We start from the raw sequence: 22,148 nt of genomic DNA on the forward strand, positions 1-22,148 counted from the left end.
TATGAAAAATTAATAAAATACACAGTATATGCACAAGGCTATTGTCTATAGCATTTTTATAAAAGAAAAACAGAAACAAATGCTTATTAATATGGTCCCAGGGTACTAGTTACATAAGTCATAGCAGCTCCATGCAAAAAAGTTGAGAAAGCACTTACGGACTAATATGGTCAGATCATCAAGATAATAAATGAAATGAAAATAGAAAATAATGAGTATTGTATGCTACCATTTTTGTAAAAAAGAGGGAGACAGAATATATATACACTAAATGTACAATATTTGCTTGCCTGTGGATGAAATGTCTCTGGAAGAATACACATAAACTAAGTACAGCAGTTGTCTGTGGAAGGGAAACTGCGAATATAAGATACTGGGTAAGAAGACTTTTCTTCTTTATATATCCTTTTAGATGTTTTTCTTAAATTTTCAACCATGGAAATATTTTCCATCATCTTTCCAATGTGTAGTCCTGAACTTCAGAGACCAGAAAGCTGTCAAGTCCTTCCCAGACTCCCTTGCAGCGGGAGATCTCAATGTGATTAAGGTTTTGTCAACTCAATGTACATTCATGAGATGTGGAAGATGGAAGCAGATGAAGACCATCTTCCTGCTGCTTTGGACTGTGGCTGCTGGCAATCAAGGCCATGAGTGTGCAGAGGCAATTGTGATATAGGTGGTGGCAGCTGGACACATTGTTCCAGTGCCCAGTGTGTGTGTATCTGTGTGTAAAGAGACATACAAATTGCACATGTGAAGAATGTTGATAGCAAACATTTTGTTACATATATATTTACTACAGTTAAAAAGAGACAATTCATATTTCAAATAAAATCCCAGGAACAGAAGACTAATTCAAATATGCTTTATTCTTTTTTTTCATTTAACTCAAAATAGTTAATAACCAAAACACTTAAAAAATATTTCCAATACTTGACTATACAGTTATTTTTGGTTGATGACACTTGATTAGTTTTGTTTCCCAGAAGTAGTAACAACCTATCATAAAACGTATCTTTAAGAGTTTGCACAGGCTTTAAACCTATACATTTAGTTCCTAATCAAAAGGCATGATTTAGTTGTTAGTTTTGATTCTACACATATGTCTCCCACATAAAAAAAAAAAAAATTTTTTTTCCACATAGAAGCTTAATAAAACTAATAACCATAAATAGGCTAATCATTAGTTTTCAATGAAATGCCCAAATATAGCACACACATACAGGTAACATATATGCTTTTACCCTTTATAAGAAACATGTAAGATAAATATGACTGTCTGTTTGAAGTAGAGTTATATCATAAACACTTTGTTGTTGTTGTTGATAGGTGCTGTCGAGCTGGTTCCAACTCATATTGACCCTATGTACAAAAGAATGAAACACTGCCCAGTCCTGCACCATCTTCACAATCGTTGCTATGTTTTAGCCCACTGTCGCAGCCACTGTCTTAATTCATCTCGAGGGTTTTCCTCTTTTTCACTGACCCTCTATTTTACCAAGCATGATGTCCTTCTCCAGGGACTGGTCCCTCTGAATAACATGTCCAAAGTACATGAGAAGGGGTCTTGCCATCCTCGCTTCTAAGGAGCATTCTTGCTGTTACTTCTTCCAGGACAGATTTGTTCACTCTTTTGGCAGTTCACTGTATAGTCAATATTCTTCGTCAACACCATCATTCAAACGCATCAATTCTTCTTCAGTCTTCCTTATTATAAACACTTTAACTTACATTATTTCAATATATGAGGTAAGTGAAAAGGAAATGATAAGGAAAATAACATTTAATGCTGTGGCAATTCCACTTACTCAATGAGTGTATCCCCTCAAGTAAACCAAGGTGAGTATTATCGATCTGGGATCCCCTCTGTCAGTTCACTTCTGCCTCTCAGAGGACAGGCTTCCTGTAGGCTGAGTGTGAGTCTCGTGTTTAAAGGTCTGTGTTTCTTATATAAAATGGCCCCTGACAAACACCGAAAACTTCATTTGGTCTTCAGCTGAAGAAATAGTCATTTCTTGCAACACTGGAGAAAAAGCTCATTGTGGTGGATGTACAGATTTCTAATATGGGGCCTTCCTAAAGGGCTTTCAAAGATAATCTTGATAAGATTCCATTTTATCTCATGGGCTGATGCTAGAAACTAACCCCTAGTATGATGCAACTCCACTATGATGTAAGTAAAAAGCTATGATTCCTAAAATGCCATGATATCCTCAGTATAATTTAATTTCCAGTTTAGTTCCTTCCTCACAATTAGCACGGTGTGTTTCTGTCACACTTGCCTGGAGCCAGCACTTCAGAATGTACCCATCACTAGCTGAGAAAATCTCACGGTGAAAAGATTAGTGTGTCACAAAATCTGAACAAAAAAGTTGTATCCGTCTGAGTCCAGATATGATTTTCAATTAGCAAATGGTGCTGCTGGAGCAGTGGGTAGCTCTGTTTTGTTATACTCGGTGCTCCCAGCGATGTCCTGTGGCTTCTTTTTCACAGGTTTCTAAGTTGGTAGCTACATTCTACTTCTTTACCACTTGGCCTTAACCTAACCACTATCCTGGTTCAGTTTCTATTTTTAAAAGCACCATTCTTAATGGAAACATCCCTGCCCTGAATTAAGCTGGGACTGTGAATTTTACCACTAGCTAGAGATGTTATGCCATAGAGTTAGGCTAATTTGGTAGATATCAATTTCCTTGACAATGACTTCTCAACTTGCTTTAGCTTCTTTTAGCCACGTAGGATTTCTACCTGGGCTGGACGTGAGGGTAAAATATCCCATGGAGAACTCCTTCAATAACCACATTTGGACAATCTGAAAAACAAAAGAAAAACTGCTTTTCTCATGTACATTGATAAAATATAATTTCTGTAGAATTTAACACGGTAAGGCCTGCTATAACCGAACGCTCCACAGTGCCGGGCAGTCTGTCCTTGTTCAGGGTATGCTATCAGCCATGCTGCGGCCTAAAGCCATGTTACTGCACTGCCAGGTGCTGCGGAATGCACGGCCAGATTTGTAGCTTATTGATTTAAGGGATGTTCTAATGGTTAATGCTGCTAGGCCCCGGCTCTTTATCTGAATGTTTTCTCACAAGAAAGATGGATTACACTGGCAATTCAATTTCTAACAAAATCTCAATATACTTGAAGGAATTCCAAGATTTCTACTGGGAATACTTCGCTGCAGTTTTTCCATTGCGGTTTACAGCAGCATTTAGTCCAAGATGTCTTAGAGGATGCTTGTTCCATTACAGCAGCTTCTGGAGGGCAGTAAGACGGGAACCTGTCTTCCTAAATTTAAAAGGGCAAATTTCCCACAAAAGCCATATGGTCAACCTTGAAAAAACCAGCTACATTTTTAGAGGAGATACAAAGGAAACCCAGGGGTGCATGGTATGCTGTTCCACATTCTAGTTATCAGAGCAGGTAAAATATGAATGGACTACTTGAACAGAGGAAAAACCAATTTATTGCATGGCTCAGAAATTCAATGTTTGAACTTCAATCTGCACATAATTCTACCCAGGAACTTGTTAAAACCGAAGACTTAAAATAAATATAGTTATTATATAAGGAAATTAAGTGGTCTAAAACTTTAATAAGACAAAAAAAAAAAAGCTTATTTCTTTATCCAATCTGTATAGAGTACCTACTATATGAAACCACCTAAAGGGAGATTAGATCTCATCAGGGAGGGCAGCAATGGACAGGAATGGACAAGAATTCTGGCTTTATCTAGAAAGCAATGAGAAGCTATTACAGGATTGTAAGCAGAGGAAAACACATCAGATGGTGTTTTGAAAAGTCTCTGGCTGTCATTCAGAGACTACTGGAGCAAGTTAAAGTAGACACAAGGAGAGCAGCTCAGCTGCTACTGCAGTAGACGTGGGAAGTGAGGGCAGCCTGACGAGAGCAGCGGTCGGAAGATGGAGAAAAGTGAATGGCTTCTAGAAAAACGAAGGACATCACCTGGATGGCCTCGTGGTGGATGAGACGTGACTGGTGAGGCAAAGGCAGAAGTCAATGATGCTTCTTAGGTTTCCACCTTGCCTAACCAGACGAGTAGTGAGAGAAGACCAGCTATAAGACTCAGAATGGGAATAAAATAGAAGACAGTCAGTTCTGGACTTACAGACTTGAGGGACCCTTGAAACTTGCCAAAGGGGAAGCCAAGTAAGTAGGTGAATACAGTGTTAAGTTCGGCTCAGCAAATATTTATTGGGAAGCATCTGTGTCCTGGATCAGTCACTTAATAGCTGTGTGAACTTAGGTGAGTTATTTGACATCTCTGTACCTCAGTTTCGTTAACTGTGAAATGGATCTCACAACCTACCTCATCGATTGTTGTAAAAACTGACGAGTAAAACAAAGTACTTAGACCTGAGCTTGGCATGCAGTATCAGCCATCATTATGCACTACGTACCGTTCTGATTACTACAAATATAGTAAAAGTCCTTGCCCTCAGGGAACTTACATGATAATCTGGAAGACAAGGAAATAAACAAATGCAGGCATAATTCATTTTATCGCCCTTCACTTTACTGTGCTTCGCAAGTATTGTGTTTATTACAAATTGAAGGTTTGTGTTGAACAAATCTATCGGTGCCATTCTTCAAACAGCATGTGCTCACTTCCTGTCTCTGTCACGTTTTGGTAATTCTCACAATACTTCAAACTTTTTCCTCATTATTATATTTGCTATGGTGATCTGTGATCAGTGATCTTTGATATTATCATTGTAATTGTTTTTGGATGCCAAGAACCAAGCTCATATAGATGGCAAATTTAATCGATAAATGTTGTGCGTGTTCTGACTGCTCCACAGGCTAGCCATTCCCGTTTCTCTCCCTCTCCTGGGGCCTCCCTATTCCCTGAGACACAATAGGATTGAAATTAGGCAAATTAATAACCCTACAATGGCCTCTAAGTGTTCAAGCGAAAGGAAGAGTTGCACGTCTTTTTAAATCAAAAGCTAGAAATGATGAAGCTTAGTGAGGAAAGCATGTTGAAAGCCAGGATAGGCTGCAAGTTAGGCCTCTTGCACCAAACAGTTAGCCAACTTGTGAACGCAAAGGAAAAGTTCTTGAAGGAAATTAAAAGTGCTATTCCAGTGAACACACAAATGACAAGAAAGCAAAACAGCCTTATTGCTGATATGGAGAAGGTTTTAGTGGTCTGGACATAAGATTAAATCAGCCACAACATTCCCTTAAGCCAAAGCCTAATCCAGAGCAAGGCCCTAACTCTCTTCAATTCTATGAAGGCTGAGAGCGGAGAGAAGCTTCAGAAGAAAAGTTTAGTTGGAAGCACTCAGAGGTTGGTTCACAAGGTTTAAGGAAAGCAGCCGTCTCCATAACATAAAAGTGCAAGGTAAAGCAGCAGGTGCCAACGTAGAAGCTGCAGGAAGTTCTCCAGAAAATCTAGCCAAGATAACTGATGAAGGGGCTAGAGTAAAAACAGAGTTTCAGTGCAGACAAAACAGCCTTCTCTTGGAAGAAGATGCCATCTAGGACTTTCACAGCTAGAGAGGAGTCAATGCCTGGCTTTAAAGCTTTAAGGGACAGCCTGACTCTCTTGTTAAGGGTTAATGCAGCTGGTGACTTTAAGCTGAAGCCAAAGATCATTTTTTACCATCCTGAAAATTCTAGGGTCCTTAAGAATTATGCTAAATCTACTCTGCCTGTGCTCTATAAATGGAGTAACAAAGCCTGGATGACAGCACATCTGTTTACGACATGGTTTACTGAATATTTTAACCTCACTGTTGAGACCTACTGCTTAGAAAAAAGGATTCCTTTCAAAATATTACTGCTCATTGACAAGGCACCTGGTTACCCAAGAGCTCTGATAGGGATATACAAGGAGATTAATGTTGTTTTCATGCTGCTAACACAACATCCATTCTGCAGCCCATGGATCAAGGAGCTATTTCGACTTTCAAGTCTTATTCTTTAAGAAATACATTTCATAAGGCTGTAGCTGCTGTAGACAGTGATACCTCTGATGAATCTGGGGAAAGTACATTGAAAACCTTCTGGAAAGGATTCACTGTTCTACATGCCATTAAGAACATCCGTGATTCACAGTAGGAGATCAAAATATCAACAGTAACAGGAGTTTGGAAGAAGCTGATTCCAACCCTCATGGATGACTTTGAGGCATTCAAGACTTCAGTGGAGGAAGTAACTGCAGATGTGGTGCAAACAGCAACAGAACCAGAATTAGAAGCTGAGCTTGAAGATGTGACTGAATTCCTGCAATCTCATGATAAAACTTCAACGGAAGTTGCTTCTTTTGGATGAGCAAATAAAGTGGTTTCTTGAGATGAAATCTAGTCCTGAAGATGCTCTGAACATTGTTGAAATGACAACAAAGATATTACCTAAACTTAGTTGCTAGAGCAGAGGCAGGGTTTGAGAGGACTGATTCCAATTTTGAAAGAAGTTCTACTGTGGGTAAAATGCTATCAAACAGCAGGGTATACTACAGAGAAATCTTTCAGGAAAGGAAGAATCGATCAGTGAGGCAAACTTCACTGTTGTCTTATTTTAAGAAGTTACCACAGCCACCCTAACCTTCTTTAACCAGCACCCTGATCAGTCAGCAGCCATCAACACTGAGGCAAGACCCTTCACCGGTGAAAGATGACAACTCGCTGAAGGCTGAGATGATGGTTAGTATTTTTAATCAATAAATTATTTTTAATCAAGGTATATACTTTTTTTTTTGAACATAATGCTATTGCATACTTAACAGACTACAGTATAGTACAAACATGACTTTTATACACAGTGAGAAACCAGAGAAATTTGTGTGACTCACTTTATTGTGGTAGTCTAGAACCAAACTCACAATATCTCTGAGGTATGCCTTTAAATAAAATAAGGTTTTAAAAATATCTCCAATACATGAGGATCCAGTTGCTTTTGGTTGATGACACTTGATTTCTTAGTTTCTGCTTTTTTTCCAACATGAAGTAACGTAATTTTTCATGAATATATCTTTAAAATTTCGCAATAGGCCTTAAATCTGTATATTTATATCCTAATCAAAAGCAACGATTTAGCTCAATTAGCTTTAATTCTAAATGTACTTCTCCCACACAGAAGCATATTAAAACCCATAGCTATAAATAGAGCTGTTGATTAATTGTAAGTGAAGTGCCCAAATAGGGCATACTACATGGGAGTCCCTAGGTGGCACAGTCAAATGCTTGACTACTAACCAAAAGGTTGGCAGTTCAAACCTACCCACAGGAGCCTTGAGAGAAAGACCTGGCAATCTGCTTCCAAAAGGTCACAGCCTTGAAAACCCTATGGAGCACAGCTCTACTCTGACACACATGGGGTCATCATAAGTAGGAATCAACTTGATGGCAACTGGTTTTTTTTTTTTTTTTGGTACATATAAATACCGTATCATTCAAAACATAAAAGCCTATTTGAAGTTAGTGAAATTATATTATAAGCATAAAAGGAGGAAACGGAATGCACGGCAAATTGCCTCTATGATCAATTGTCTCCTTTGCCACGAGACCAGAAGAAGTGGATGGCACCCAGCTACCATTACTGAGCAATTTGAAAAAAGATTCTATAGAATAATCCTGATCATTAGGGAGAAAATGCAGAATAGAATTTCAAATTCTCATGGACTCCAGACTTTCTAGAGCTATGGAGGCTGGATGAACCCCTGAAACTATTGATCTGAGATAATCTTTAAACTTTAAACGAAAAATATCTCCTGGAGTCTTCTTAAAACCAAATAATAGTTTCACTTAATTTGTAAAGAATGTCTGACTTGAGCATTATGCTCTTTTAAGAACTGTCTATATGGAAACAACCCTGGTGGCATAGTCTTTAAGAGCTATGGCTCCTAATCAAAAGGCCAGCAGTTCAAAACCAACAGGCTTGGAAACCCTGTGGGGCAATTCTACTCTGTCCTACAGAGTCGCTATGAGTCAGAATCGACTCAACAGCAACAGGTTTGGTTTTTTTTATATGGGAACAACTGACAACAGCAACATAGGGAACATGTTATTGTTGTTGTTAGGTATAATCCATACTGAAGTTGTGGTCTTTGATCCTCTTCACTTTCAGCAAGCAAGGTTGTGTCATCTGCATAATGCAGGCTGTTAATGAGTCTTCCTCCAATCCTGATGTCCTGTGCTTCTTCATATAGTCCAGCCTCTCAGATTATTTGCTCAGCATACAGACTGTGTAAGTATGGTGAAAGGATACAACCCTGATGCACACCTTTCCTGACTTTAAACCATGCAGTATCCCCTTGTTCTGTTCGAACAACTGCCTCTTGGTCTATGTACAGGTTCCCCATGAGCACAATTAAGTGTTCTGGGATTCCCATTCTTGGCAATGTTATCCATAATTGGTTATGATCCACATAGTTGAATGCTTTTGCATAGTCAATAAAATAGAGGTAAACATCTTTCTGGCATTCTCTGCTTTCAGCCAGGATCCATCTGACATCAGCAATGATATCCATGGTTCCATGTCCTCTTCTAAATGCGCCTTGAATTTCTGGCAGTTCCCTGTCGATATACTGCTGTAGCCGCTTTTGAATAACCTTCAGCAAAATTTTACTTGCATGTGATGTTAATACTGTTCAATAATTTCCACATTCATTTGGATGAACTTTTTTTGGAATGGGCATAAATATGGATCTCTTCTAGTCAGTTGGCCAGGTGACAGGTACACCTGATCGTTGAAACATCTCAATTTGTATTCTGTCAATTCGTAGAGCCGTATTTTTTCCCAATGCCTTCAGTGCAGTTTGGACCTCTTCCTTCAGGACCACCAGTTCCTGATTATACGCTACCTTCTGAAATGGTTGAACGTCGACCAATTTTTTTGGTATAGTGACTGTGTGTTCATTCCATCTTCTTTTGATGCTTCCTGCATCATTTAATATTTTCCCCGTAGAATCCTTCAGTATTGCAATTTGAGGCTTGAATTTTTCCTTCAGTTCTTTCAACTTGAGAAATGCCAAGGGCGTTCTTTCCTTTTGGTTTTCTATCTCCAGCTCTTTGCACATGTCATTATAATACTTTCCTTTGTCTTCCTAAGTCAACCTTTGAAATTTTCTGTTCAGCTCTTTTACTTCATCATTTCTTCTTTTTGCTTTAACTACTCGACATTCAAGAGCAAGTTTCAGAGTTTCTTCTAACATTCATTTTCGTCTTTTCTTTCTTTCCTGTCTTCTAATGACCTTTTGCTTTCTTCCTGTATGATATCCTTGATGTCATTCCACAACTCGTCTGGTCTTGGGTCATTAGTGTTTGATGTGTCAAATCTATTTCTGAGATGGTCTCTAAATTCAGGTGGGATACTCAAGGTCATATTTTGGCTCTTGTGGACTTGTTCTAATTTTCTTCAGTTTCAACTTGAACTTGCATATGAGCAAATGATGCTTTGTTCCGCAGTTGGCATCTGGCCTTGCTTTGACTGATGATATTGAGCTTTCCATTGTCTCTTTGCACAGATGTAGTTGATTTGATTCTTGTGTATTCTCTCTGGCAAGGTATAGTCGCCGATTATGTTGGTGAAAAAGGATATTATGAAGAAGTCGTTGGTCTTACAAAATTCTATCATGTGATCTCTGGAATTGTTTCTATCACCAAGGCCCTTTTTTCCATCTACTGATCCTTCTTTGTTTCCAGCTTTCACATTCCAATCACCAGTAATTACCAATGCATCCTGATTGCATATTCGATCAAGTTCTGACTGCAGAGGTTGACAAAAATCTTCCATTTCTTCATGTTTAGCCTTAGTGGTTGGTCCGTAAATTTGAATAACAGTCATATTAACTGGTCTTCCTTGTAGGTATATGTATATTATCCTATCACTGACAGTACTTTACTTCAGGATAGATCTTGAAATGTTCTTATTGACAATGAACGCAATGTCATTCCTCTTTTAAGTTGTCATTCCCGGCATAGAAGACCATATGATTGTCCCATTCAAAATAGCCAATACCAGTTCATTTCAGCTCACTAATGCCTAGGATACCGATGTTTATGCATTCCATTTTTGATGAATTCCTATTTTTCTAGATTCATACTTCATACATTCCATGTTCTGATAATTAATGGATATTTGCAGCTGTTACTTTTCATCTTGAGTTGTGCCACATCAGCAAATGAAGATCCCAAAAGCTTGACTCCATCCATGTCATTAAGGTTGACTCTACTTTTAGGAGGCAGCTCTTCCTCAGTTGTATTTGGAGTGCCTTCCAATCTGAAGGGCTCATCTTCCGGCACTGTATCAAAGTTCTGCTACTGTTCCTAGGGTTTTCACTGGCTAATTTTTTTCAGAAGTAAACTGCTGGGTCCTACTTCCTAGTCTGTTTTAGTCTGGAAGCTCAGCTGAAACCTGTCCACCATGGGTGACCCTGCTGGTATTTGAATACTGGTGGTATAGCTTCCAGCATCTCAGCAATACACAAGCCCCCATAGTACGACAAAACTGACAGACGCATGGGGGATAGGAATCTTAGGGGGCAGTGAATCTACGTTAAGAATAACTCAGGAAAGGAGGGTGAAAATGGTTCCATATCTCAAAGAATGTAATCAGTTTCACTGAATTGTACATGTAGAAATTGTTGAATTGGTGTATGTTCTGCTGTATATATTTTCAAAGACAAAAATAAAATAAATTACAAAAAAAGAGGGTGCTTCTTGGCTTCTGATGTTAAGAAGATATGCTTTGATTATTAGAACTTCAAAAATGGAAGCTTCTCTGATTTTGTGGGGACTGTAAAAAAAAATTTTTTTTTCTTTTTGTGTTAGTATATCTGTGAAGATATTTCCATATTCAGTACCCTTTGGATAATAACTTCAACATTTTGCTAAGGAGTACCATAAAACAAAAAATGTGATGCAAGTATAGTTTCTCTTTAAATTAAATTCTAAGGATTTACAAAAGTGTATCATTAGTGTAACACTTCTAAGGCTACAGGAATATGATTTATGAAATTGGGCTGGCCAAAATTCCATCAAAGCTGTGATTTCCATTTACTCCGAAACATTAATCCCCTTTTGGTATAAGTCACTCATCCTCACCACCATCCTCCCAACCACACATACTGATTGCTCTTTCGAGCTCCAGACATTTGCTCTGCATATTCTTTCCCAGAAAGCTCCTCCTGTTCTTTGTTGTTAAACCTGGTGCCTAGCGCATGGTAGGTGTTGCTCAACAGGCTAGATAAACTGGATTTAAGGGCCACAAAATATCTACCCTCTTCCACAGAGCACCCCTGGCTATTCAACAGTGATCATTCCTCTCTACAGGATTTTCAGTCAGATGCATGAAATATCTGAGCGTAAACAATACCTGGAGACAGTATTTGTGGAACCAGTCTTAACAGGTAATTAAGGATACTTTATAAAATACTACCTATCTAATCTAGATTAAGTTGCATTTTGAATATGTGTCAAATATATTTTGTTAAGATAACATCAACTAATATAACATAGGCATATTTGTAAAACATGGGAAGCAAATGCTGAAAGGAGCTTATAGAAAAAACACTATGGCACAATGTTCTCATATGCCAAAGGCAACACTGGTCAGGGTGCTGGGAATGGTCCCTTGACATAGCAGAGAAGTCGAGAGTAGTCTCAAACAGGGCTGTGTCCTGGCTGCCCTTTAAATTGACAGGTAAGTGAGTGAACTGAGTATGTGGATACTTGCTATAGAGAACAGTCACCTTTCTCTTGATGGTGATAAGGTTTTATTGTCAGAAACTATGGATGGTTTCAATAGGGAATGTATGTATTGCTATTCAGTTGCTATGCTATTTAGTTATTCTCCAGAACAAAGATTAAAAATTCACTATACGCAAAAAACACACAGGAGAATTTGGGCAGCAAGAGGTCTACTGCTCACCTGAGACCAGGCAAGTCAGGGACCACCCTGAGCCTCGATTTTCTTATTTAGCCAATGAGAATACCTGCCTGGCTATTTCATATGGTTGTTAAGGAAATTAAATGAGATAATGTCTGAGAATGTACTTGTAAAGAGCTGTATAACACAGCCCTTTAAAGGGACGCTGAAGGATTTGAATTTCTTAGCACAAACAAGACTCAGGCAAAAATATTGATCCCATTAGTAACTGAATTAATTAATTATATTTAAATATATACCCTTTAAAATATATACTCAGTGACCACCAATGTAGCTGTGATCTAAACAGAAATGGTGATACATATGCAATGTATATACATAGCTTCTGGGAAGAAAGCATTTTTAAAAAGGGCTAGACCGTTGAGTTCAAAGCCTGGCACCTGGGTAATAACAGGCAGAGGCCAAAATCATACCACCAAAAATTTAAAGACAATAGATACCTTTTCCCCTTATTACTGTAATTCAAAATGGCCTGAGAAGAGAGAAAGAAAAATTACGTTTCCTACTGAAAGGCCTGCCCCAATTAAAATTCTAAATGTCTCTTACACCAAGAGCACTGGTTTATTGGCAGATTATTAAGCCCTGGACCAATGTCACTCTGTTAGACCTGTATTAAAAACGTGGTTTATGTGGTGCAGGGTCAGATCAGTAAAGAGCTGTTAGCAGATGACAGGTTTGATTACCGCTGGCTGCAGGCAAGACGTATGGATCCCTGAGGAACAGCAGCACCGGCTGGTGGGACAGTTTGCTGGAAAGGTCAAGAACAGGCATGTCAGCATCAGGGGACAACGGTAAACAGAAAACACTACAAACTAGCTTTGAGGGGATCAAACTGCTGCAGGGACGTCTAAAGGTTTATGTATCTAACAGTGTGGGTGAGTAATAGCAAACAGAGTGAGAGGGAACAAACTAACACTGCGCTCATTTTCTAAACATTTCATTGTGGAATTTGAAGTAGATATACAATCTGTACAATAAATCACTGTTGAAAGTTTTTTTTTTTTTTTTTTTTAATCTTGCAGTATGATTATTGATAAAACTGTGCTCTTATTACTTGTATCAAACAACTTAGGGCTCTTATTCCTTCATTTCTAAATGTACTTAGTTACTCCTAGAACTACCTTTCCAATATTTGTAATCTTAAAACCAATTTTCTAACAAAGGCTTTCAAGAAAAACATGACTTAAAACACTTATGCCACGGGTAATGAAACACTTAACAAAACCCAGGTCCTATTCTTGGTCTGGATATCTCCTAATTGATGAGTATTTGTTCTTACCTTGACTCCTCAGATTCTGTCTCATCAAAAGATCTACAATTTTTTAAAGAGAAAAAGAAAAAATGGTATAAACTGGGTCAATATCTACGCCCACAAAGGGAAAACAGTGGTATTCTTAGAGCACTGAATTGGGAGACATTTTGAAAAGAGTTAGGACTTTTCATTGAGCTGTAGCGTGGCAAGTGCCTTGTTCCAGGGACTTATAAGACCGGTATATTCTTTAATTCAATTTTTCTTGAAGGGCACTTAAAATACTATAGTTTTATTACGACTTTTGGGCTTGTACAGTGGAGAAAAGATTTCACTCACTGTGATTACCAGCATTTCTTCTTAAAAATACAAATACAAAATACAAATACACATATGACGTCCAACCTCCAAGTAAACGCACGCAAGCTGGAACAGAACACACTGACAACGCATATTATTTGGTGAAGGCAGGGTCTAATTCTTTCTCTGAGGTGAGTGGGTGAGTAGTGAGCAGCCCTGCTTGAATGCTGCTAGTGACTAGGCTGTGACAGGGACCACAGCCTCTCATTCAGCTGACAGCTGGGGTTTAACACTCCTTCGGGTGTGGCTCACTTTACTTTAAACGTTTTGTAGTTAGTGTGTTTCCTTCAGGCAGATCTGGAGGCAGCCATAAAATGGATAAAACCCTCTCTCCTGCTAGGGTTTGCAGAGTCTGTGGTGATTGGTTTCTTTGTAAATGGATTTACTATGTCAGGGATGTTGCTGGCTGCCTCCTGAGGCTAGCTCAACCCACAGCATTCCAGCGTTTCAGTGTTAGTTCTTCAGAAGGGCTTTGCTAATTGCTGATGATATCAAGCTTCTGATTCCTTAGTACAAAGGGATGAGGACTTCCAATCCTGTCTTTAGAAGTACCCAAGGAAGAGGTGGTAAGATAGTGGAGAAAAGCATTGGTCTGTACAATGGGAGGCCTGGGTTCTGCCTTGGGAAAGGCACATAACTCTTTTGTCTCAGTTTGTTCAACTATTAAATGAGGGGAGTTGAGTCAGATCATCTCTAAGGTCATTTATAGTGTTAATATTATATGAACGTATGTGCCAAGGGAATATGGACTTTGCTTGAGTCTCCATAAATAAACAAATTAGCACCTAAGCAAACTACCTAGATTCATAATTCCCACCACATAACTTCATTCTATATAACAGCATAATTTAAAAGGTCAATCACCTTGGTCTAAACATGAGTTACTGATCCTTGCAAGATGGGTGTATGGGCTTTAGAGGAGTTCCTTTGGCTACAAGCAGGGGGCGAGCGAGTGCTGTCCCAAGCCAAGAGACTGGGCGTGGCTAGCCTGGCCCTTCTGGCACCACAGGCTATATCTGTTAGACCAATAAGTTACTGAAGAGTACCTTAATATACATGTTCAATATGTAACAATAATGCTTACCCACAACTCTCTGCCTTTGGCAGAGAGGGCAAGTGTCGCACGTTGAGGAAATCAAGAAACAGTTTGGGAAGCTCTTCATTTTCTAAAATGACAGCCTGTGAAAGCAGAAAACAGAAACTGAAGTAAAGTTTGCTAGACAATCAATCAAATGAACTATTTCAAAAAGTCATAACTGTCCATCAAGTTTTTACCAATATCACTCCTCACAGTTGACATGAGGAGTGGCCCCCATTTTGCCCACCAAGAATTCAGGCCAACACACATGCTATTTGGTGTCAGAAAATGCAGTGTTCTATTTATTCCTCCACTCAACCAGCATTTGCAGGAACCCTACTTTTACTCTAGATGCTGATCTAGGGGACCAGAGAGTGGGGAGCCAGGTAGATAAGAGTCACTGCCTTCATGGAGCTTCTAATCCAGAATGAGTATTTCCAAACCTGGGAATATCAATAACACTGCTAACATATGCCACTCAAACTTTCCTTACTTAGATTTCCAGAAAAGACCACTGTTGTTTAGGAATACTGTAAATGTTTTTTCTAGCTGGAAGATTTAGTCAGCCCCTGAGCTCTCACAGTTTCTACATTAGTACCAACTGACATTTCTTGCTATTTAGACAACTCCACTTAAAGAGTCAGTAACAACTTTTCCACTAAGTGTAAAGCAGCGTATATATTTTAAAAAATCTATAGAGTTCTTCCACTTAGGTAGCCCTGCTAAATAGCTAGCATAATGGCATAACCATGTCAGCATTCGTATAACCTTATTATGCAATTTCAAAGAGAAATCTGATGGAGTTAACTACAGGGTGCATTTTCATATACATGTATTTTTAAAACAGTCTGCCAGAGTGTTTGAACTGATTGCACACTTACAGCCCTCCCCCTTTTTAAACAAAGACCATGGAAGAAAAGCATCAGAATTATATAATAGCCTAAATTTGCATAACCATTCTTAGGGGTCATTATTATAATTTATCATGGCTAAGTTTCTTACAATAAGCATACACTGTGGAAAGAACAAGGAGAAACAATGGTGAAATTTCATTCACACAGCTCATTAGGGATAGCGATGTAAGCTGATACATAAGGTATATGACAAGTGACAAAGGCAAGGTCAAATTATGTATATCATGTATATGGATAATTCTATGTAATGTCTCATTTTTAGCCATAATTAACATACTGAGTTGCCCACTTCTCAAAGGGCTTTGGAATACTGCTACCCGTTCCAGTATAACAGTGAGGGACTCCACAGGCTGCCAGTCCTACCCAGGGTGACCTCTGTACTTCTCTAGGGCTCAACCCTCTTGCTGTTCAGCCCTACCGAAGGGGGCATGTGGAGAGCCAGCCCTATTTGGGGCTGTTACTATTCCTTACACAGCCCGCTGTACCCACTGGAGCTTAAGGAATAAAAAAGAAGAAAAGCATTTTGGGTTATACTTTATTCATTTAACAAATATTTAGTGGACATCTGTTATGTTAGGTACTGGGATATGGTGGTGAATACAGATTCAGTGGCACCTGGATTGGTGGAGAAGACTAGTGATAAAGACACACACACATAACAACTTAAATTTGCCTTAGAATATAGTGATATAGAATCAAAACATTGTACCACTCTCTAAATGATTTCCCTACTCTTAATTCTTCATCCATCCATCCATCCATCCATCCAACCATCCATCTGTATATGTGTGTGTTAATGTACGTATGTGTATATAAACACATACACAGACATATTCACACATACACTCGTATACAAAATGTTTATTTTCCTGATTACAAGCGGGGGGTGGGGGGTGGGGGGGGGAATTTAGGGGAAAAAAAATAACTCCTTGGCCCAGAGGCAAAATTTCATTACTATTTCAGTTTATTTCCTTCAAATCGTTTGACTTTTTTCTAAATGTTTACCTAACTGAGGAAATTTTTTGGTTGTCCAGAGGGTCATTATTTCCGTACCCAGAGCTCAGAGGTTCTAGAACTCAACATATGTATGAAACTCCAAGGACTTTTTGATGTAATACAAGCTGCAATGGTTATCAGTTTGTTTCTAGATATCTATTTAAAAGGATGACATAATACCTGTATGAATAATAAAGCTTAATGTTGTAACAAACACAGAACAGAGCTGTTCGTCCAGGCAATAGTTTTAATTATGTGTACAAGTGGTAGCTTTCAGATTAAAAAATGAAAATGGGGAGGGGGCAACATTCTTATCTCCACCCCCACCTTTTAAAATAAATTAAATCAATAACAAGTGTGGGACACTTTTAATGACCTGAACTACTTAATTTCCAGGATCTTTAGACATGTCATCCATCACTGCAGTATGGAGGAAGACATCTCTTGAGTGTTCAGGGGGTTACTTTGGTTTTATTAATGCAAGATTTAGGGAATTTTAACAAGGCGAATTGTTTGTTTGCCTTGACAGATTGGCTTACAATGCACTGGCTGCATCTACAGCATGATCATTAATGACAAAAGACAGGCAAAAAGCTGTTTACACTGCAACACCAGGCCAGGAATTAATCCTACTCGGCCTCCCAAACAGAGTACTTCAAGTAGATGATCACATTGTTTTAGGTAAGCATACTGGCAAAAAAGGAATATCGAAAACTCCAGAAATTTGTACTTACTTCTGTTAAATGTTCATTGATTAACCTCAAATATTTTCCATAAAACAATGACTGGCATGTATTTCAGGATTTACAGTGATAAAAAGGGCAACACTGGGGAGTTAGTTAAGCATTCCGTTACGCAGGCAGAGACATTTCCCAGGCTCCATCAAGAAGGCTTGTAAGAAAGGAATTAATACTTAAGTCCAAACAGAGATGATGTACAATATAGTAGAATTTGCCTAATTCAATATAATATGTCAAAAGGACTGTCATTAATTAGTACAGAGGTATGAGAGAGAAATCAGATCAACCAAATCATAAACACATGAGCTCATTTCATGATGGACAAAACAGTGAAGTGGGGCCATATGATCGTTTCATACACAACTTCCTCAGTTTCTTGAAAAGCTTTTGCTCATATGCTCAGGGACCCCAGTCTGGTCTAAATCATCTGACTTTATTCAACAGTTAAGCTTCTAAAAAATTTTTTAAAAATTAAGTCACATTTTTGCATATTGAATCATAATCCCCCACTGTTTTGGATTGCTTATCTTTGTTTCAGGTTAATCTTTAATGGTCGGTCATCTTGTTCTTTAGAGAGGCAGTATGGTGTAGTATGAAATATGTGGGCTTTGGGGCCAGACAGTACTTGGTTCGAATCCCTCCTCTGTCACTTGCTAGCTGTGTGGTCTGGGCTAGTGTCTTAATCTCTCTGGTCTTCCATTTCTTCTGCAAATGTTAATAATGCCTACCTTAAAAGGTTGTTGGAGTCCCCGAGTGGTGCAAATGGTTAACACTCGGCTGCTAATCCAAAGTTTAGAGGTTTGAGTCCACCCAGAGGTACCTCAGAAAAAAGGCCTGGTGATCTACTTCCAAAAAATCAGCTACTGAAAACCCTATGGGGTACAGTTCTACTTTGGCACACACGCGGTTGCCGTAGGTTGGAATCAACTCAATGCCAACTGGTGGTTAAAACACTGTCAGGACTAGATAAGATGTCTCCAGGAGCCCCTGGCCCACAGCTGGCATTCAGTAAGTGCTAATTCTCTCTTCTCTGAGTCTTTTTGTTTGTCAACTCCCAACAACCTATTTTATCAGTCTTGAAAGTCTGGATTATTGTCCATCTAGTCAACAGAGGTTCTTAGCTTGGATCCCTTTGAAAAGTGGATAAAAGCTGAACACCCTGCTCACTGAGAAACACACATATATCTACGATTCAGCTTACACCCGAGGGCTTCACAAGACCCCTGTCAGCTCAGCCTAGGACCCTGCTTTTGGCTCAGTGGTGATAGTAACATCACTGGGCAAACTTTTCATTTGGCCTGGAGCCTGAGGAACTGTGGGCTCTGTGCTGTATGCCAGTTTCCCAAAGGACATGCTGGCCTTCTCATTTCAGTTTTCTACCTCTTTGTCAATTAGAACCTCTGGATTGTATGCTGCGCCTTGCTATTAGAATTCATTAATGCTTTCGGCTCTGTGCTGTGGTTAGAAATCTTAGTCTGGTCATGAGGCTGGCTGGTGAAGTGAAAGATTCTTTCTGATAAACGAAAATCCTACAGCAGAACCAATCCTAGACAGCAGCACAGAAGTCATGGTTTCTGTGTCTTCTATATATAACTCTAGAACGCAACAGTCAGCGGTGACAAGGGTTCCCAAAGTTAGCAAAACATTAAGAAAACAAGGATTTTAAGCTCTATTGCGGCTGGGTCAGAGTGCAGCCGGTGAAACACTAGGATGCTAAGCTGCATGGGAGGGATATTTGGAACCGTTGGGCAGTGATGGGTCCCAGGCCCGGTGCAATCTGATTAACTAGAACTCTGGCAGGTAGAATTCTGACACCCCTCATTCACTCCCTGATGCAAGTTGGGGTGCATGGCTAGGCAACTAATATTTGCAGTAAAATATCAGATTTTAAAATAAACTCAACACATTGGAAAAAGTTAGAAATAAATTCCATTATTTTAAAACTTACAGGTACAAGTGCTGAGTGAGATGGTATAAACGGGCAGAAAGAGCTACTCAGAGACAGGAGGGCGAATGGATGTCTATGCACAAGTGCTGTCAGTCTTAAGTGGCAGTCTGGCGAGAAGTGTTGCCTCCACAATGTGTAAAATGAGCAGAGCAATCCTCTCACTCCACTCAACGCATCATTCTCTAGTCCCCAGACAGAAATTAAGAATAAATTTAGGAAGAGCTGGAAGCAAGCAAAGAAAATGATTAAAAGATTCCCAAACTGTTTTCATCAGAAGAGGTCACTTAATAGTGGGTACCAAGCAAGGGAATCAGGCAACGGAGGGCCAGGACATCTGATCTTTGAGTAGCTAGCTGTTTTGTTAAGGAGCGTGGTGGCTGGTTACCTGCCATTTTCAAAGCTGCAGGAATGAGGAGAAAGTACTGTCAACATGAGCAGAGGAGAAGTCTATCTCTAATTGAAATTTGTGCGTTAAAATTAGCGAAAGTGGCACATGGATGGGAAGAGCATCTATATACCATTTGCTCTCAATGTTTTTCTACAAATACGCAGATTGGAAATACCATGGGATTAATAGAAAAAATGCACTAAAGAAATTTCCATCCAATTTATTACTTAGGAAGTTTGGAGACTACAAAGCAGGTTATTATTAAGATGCACAGAGGAAACAGTTCAATCAAAGAACTGTAACAAGTGTATGATATACTACATGACAGACTTTGAAATTACTCTAACTGATAAATATTAAAATTGGACAACTGAATTTTGTCTTGTGAGAAGCAAAAAAAAAAAATTATTCTTTTTTTTACACAATATTACTCTCAAAGAATAAATTACTTTCCTTAAAAAGACCAGATATTTCTTCATAAATATCACGCTAAAAGATAAATGGAAAAATCATATATTGCAGGAAAGCATTTATAAAAAGTAGCCTGAATGAGGCAGAAAGACAACAAACAGCATTGCTAACAGAATCTGCTGCAAGCTCACTGTTTACTCCCGCAGAAATGTCTTTTTTATTGAAAAGGCGCAATTATCATCATGTAACACAAATCACAAAATTCTGATTTTTCTACCTTATCAGCTTTATAAAATCATGTTCCCAGAGGATACCATTGATTAGTTGCACATGTTCTTTCTGTGACATCCCAAATACTTAATTGTCAGTTATCTTTTCTTCTTCAGTAAGTAAAATATAGTCACAAAATTACAGAGGGACTTGTTCTGCCTTAACCTTCGCTAGCTGCCATCATGCAGTGGAAAACACTGGTAAAATATCACAGGATAACACTGTCCAACAAGGGAGACATATAAACACTGTAATGATTTCCCACGAGTTTCCATTTTAGAAAATTGTCACCAAGGCGAGCATAAATGGTGACACATCTCCGCCGAGGACACGGTGAAATCGAACGCTGGCATTCTAGTTAGGTCCAAACCTACCCAGCAGCCAATTATAACAGGAACAGAACATCTTGTTGAAAACTTGGACAAGACCACTCTGCTAACCTTCCAAGATCACTGCACAGAGCTGCGTTTTCACTGATTTGATCCTTTTATTCTCTTTTCAATCCCCCCCATCCGTCAAAAAAGAAACGCGTTTCTTCCCATTGTCTATCATGGTTTGTTATAAACTGCAGGGGGCCTCTCTATCACAAAAGCCAGGGTACTGAACTAAGTCGGGGGGTTTCTTAATGTCCTTAAGGCCCTTTTCCCATTCCACGGAGTTGGTTTGAAATGGCCAATTGCTGGGATGACAAAGTTCATGACAGTTTTTCCTCTCTTCACCAGGGAAGATGCTTCATACTATACCTACTGCAGAGGTGCAGCTGAGAACCAGGAGGAGAAAAATCAATATCTCCTCACTGCAGTAAGTGGGCCCCAGTGTCACTGCCCACTGGGACTGACACCTCCCAGCTCAAAGAGGCTTTGCAGTCCTCAGCCTTTTACTTATTCACTTCCTAGCATTTGCTCACAATTTCACAAAATGAGCCATAGTAAGGTTTGCAAAGGAACACTTAAAAAAGCCAGCCAATAAGTACATCTAAGGATCGTGATGACCACCTAAAAAATAAAAATCAGATGCGCATGTCAAGAAGCCACTGCACCACGCATCCTCTTGTGTGCCACCGTCCCCAAGTCATACCCACCCTTTGTCTTGGTAAAGACTGCACCGTCCATGGAATTCAAACAACCATCTACTATGGCTTCAGGGGGCTTTATAGCTATCTTGCAAGAAATCTGGGGACCTGCACTAAAAGCTGAATGCTGAACAGGGCCTATTTAAAACAGTAAAGTATCTACGCAAAGAAATAACATAGTTTGCCTAAGGAAAATTACAAAAAAAAAAAGAAGCATCATTTCAGATAATATGGCTAAAAGGACAAACTAACCAGGGAACAATGTAAACTCTACAAAACCAATAATCTCGAGATATTTTAATACCAAAAATTATTTTCTGTGTGTTTCTGGAAAATCTATTCATATTAAAAAAAAAAATATTTAGCATCTACTACGTGCCAGCATGATACATTGGTGGTTCGGTGGCAGAATCCTCACATTTCACGCAGGAGACCCAGGTTTGACTCCTGGCCAATGTACCTTAAGCACAGCCATCACCTGTCTGTCAGTGGAGGCTTGTGTGTTGTGATGATGCTGAACAGGTTTCTGTGGAGTTTCCAGACTACAACAGACTAAGAAGAAAGGCTTGGTGCTCTACTTCCAAAAAAACCCAGCCAATGAAAACCTTATGGATCACAACTGAACACTGTCCCATCCATAACTGATCATGGGGATGGTGCAGGACTGGCTTTTGTTCCACTGTGCACAGGGTCACCATGAGTTGGGGCCAACTCAGGGCAGCTAACAACATGTACCAGCGCGGTGCTGGGGGCATGCACCATCCTGCCCTCTGGGAGCTTAAAGTCTAGTGGAGAAGATGAAT

The 22,148-nt window shown here is 39.3% G+C and overlaps 1 protein-coding gene across 4 annotated transcripts in view; it reads right to left on the minus strand.

Annotated features, from left to right (window-relative positions):
* Positions 1-850: 850 nt before the first annotated feature.
* SNX24 (sorting nexin 24) overlaps positions 851-22,148 on the minus strand; it is a 166,967-nt gene continuing 145,669 nt past the window's right edge. For all 4 annotated transcript variants that reach the window (XM_049873577.1, XM_049873575.1, XM_049873578.1 and 1 more), the window contains 4 exons: positions 14,613-14,707; positions 13,199-13,231; positions 12,603-12,667; positions 851-2,812 (listed from right to left, as the gene is read on the minus strand). In XM_049873577.1, coding sequence (XP_049729534.1) covers positions 2,745-2,812; positions 12,603-12,667; positions 13,199-13,231; positions 14,613-14,707 — 261 coding nt within the window. In that variant the 3' untranslated portion in view covers positions 851-2,744. The remainder of the gene's footprint in view (positions 2,813-12,602; positions 12,668-13,198; positions 13,232-14,612; positions 14,708-22,148) is intronic.

Source organism: Elephas maximus, chromosome 2 (assembly GCF_024166365.1).
Source record: "Elephas maximus indicus isolate mEleMax1 chromosome 2, mEleMax1 primary haplotype, whole genome shotgun sequence".
Classification (NCBI taxonomy): Eukaryota; Metazoa; Chordata; class Mammalia; order Proboscidea; family Elephantidae; genus Elephas; species Elephas maximus.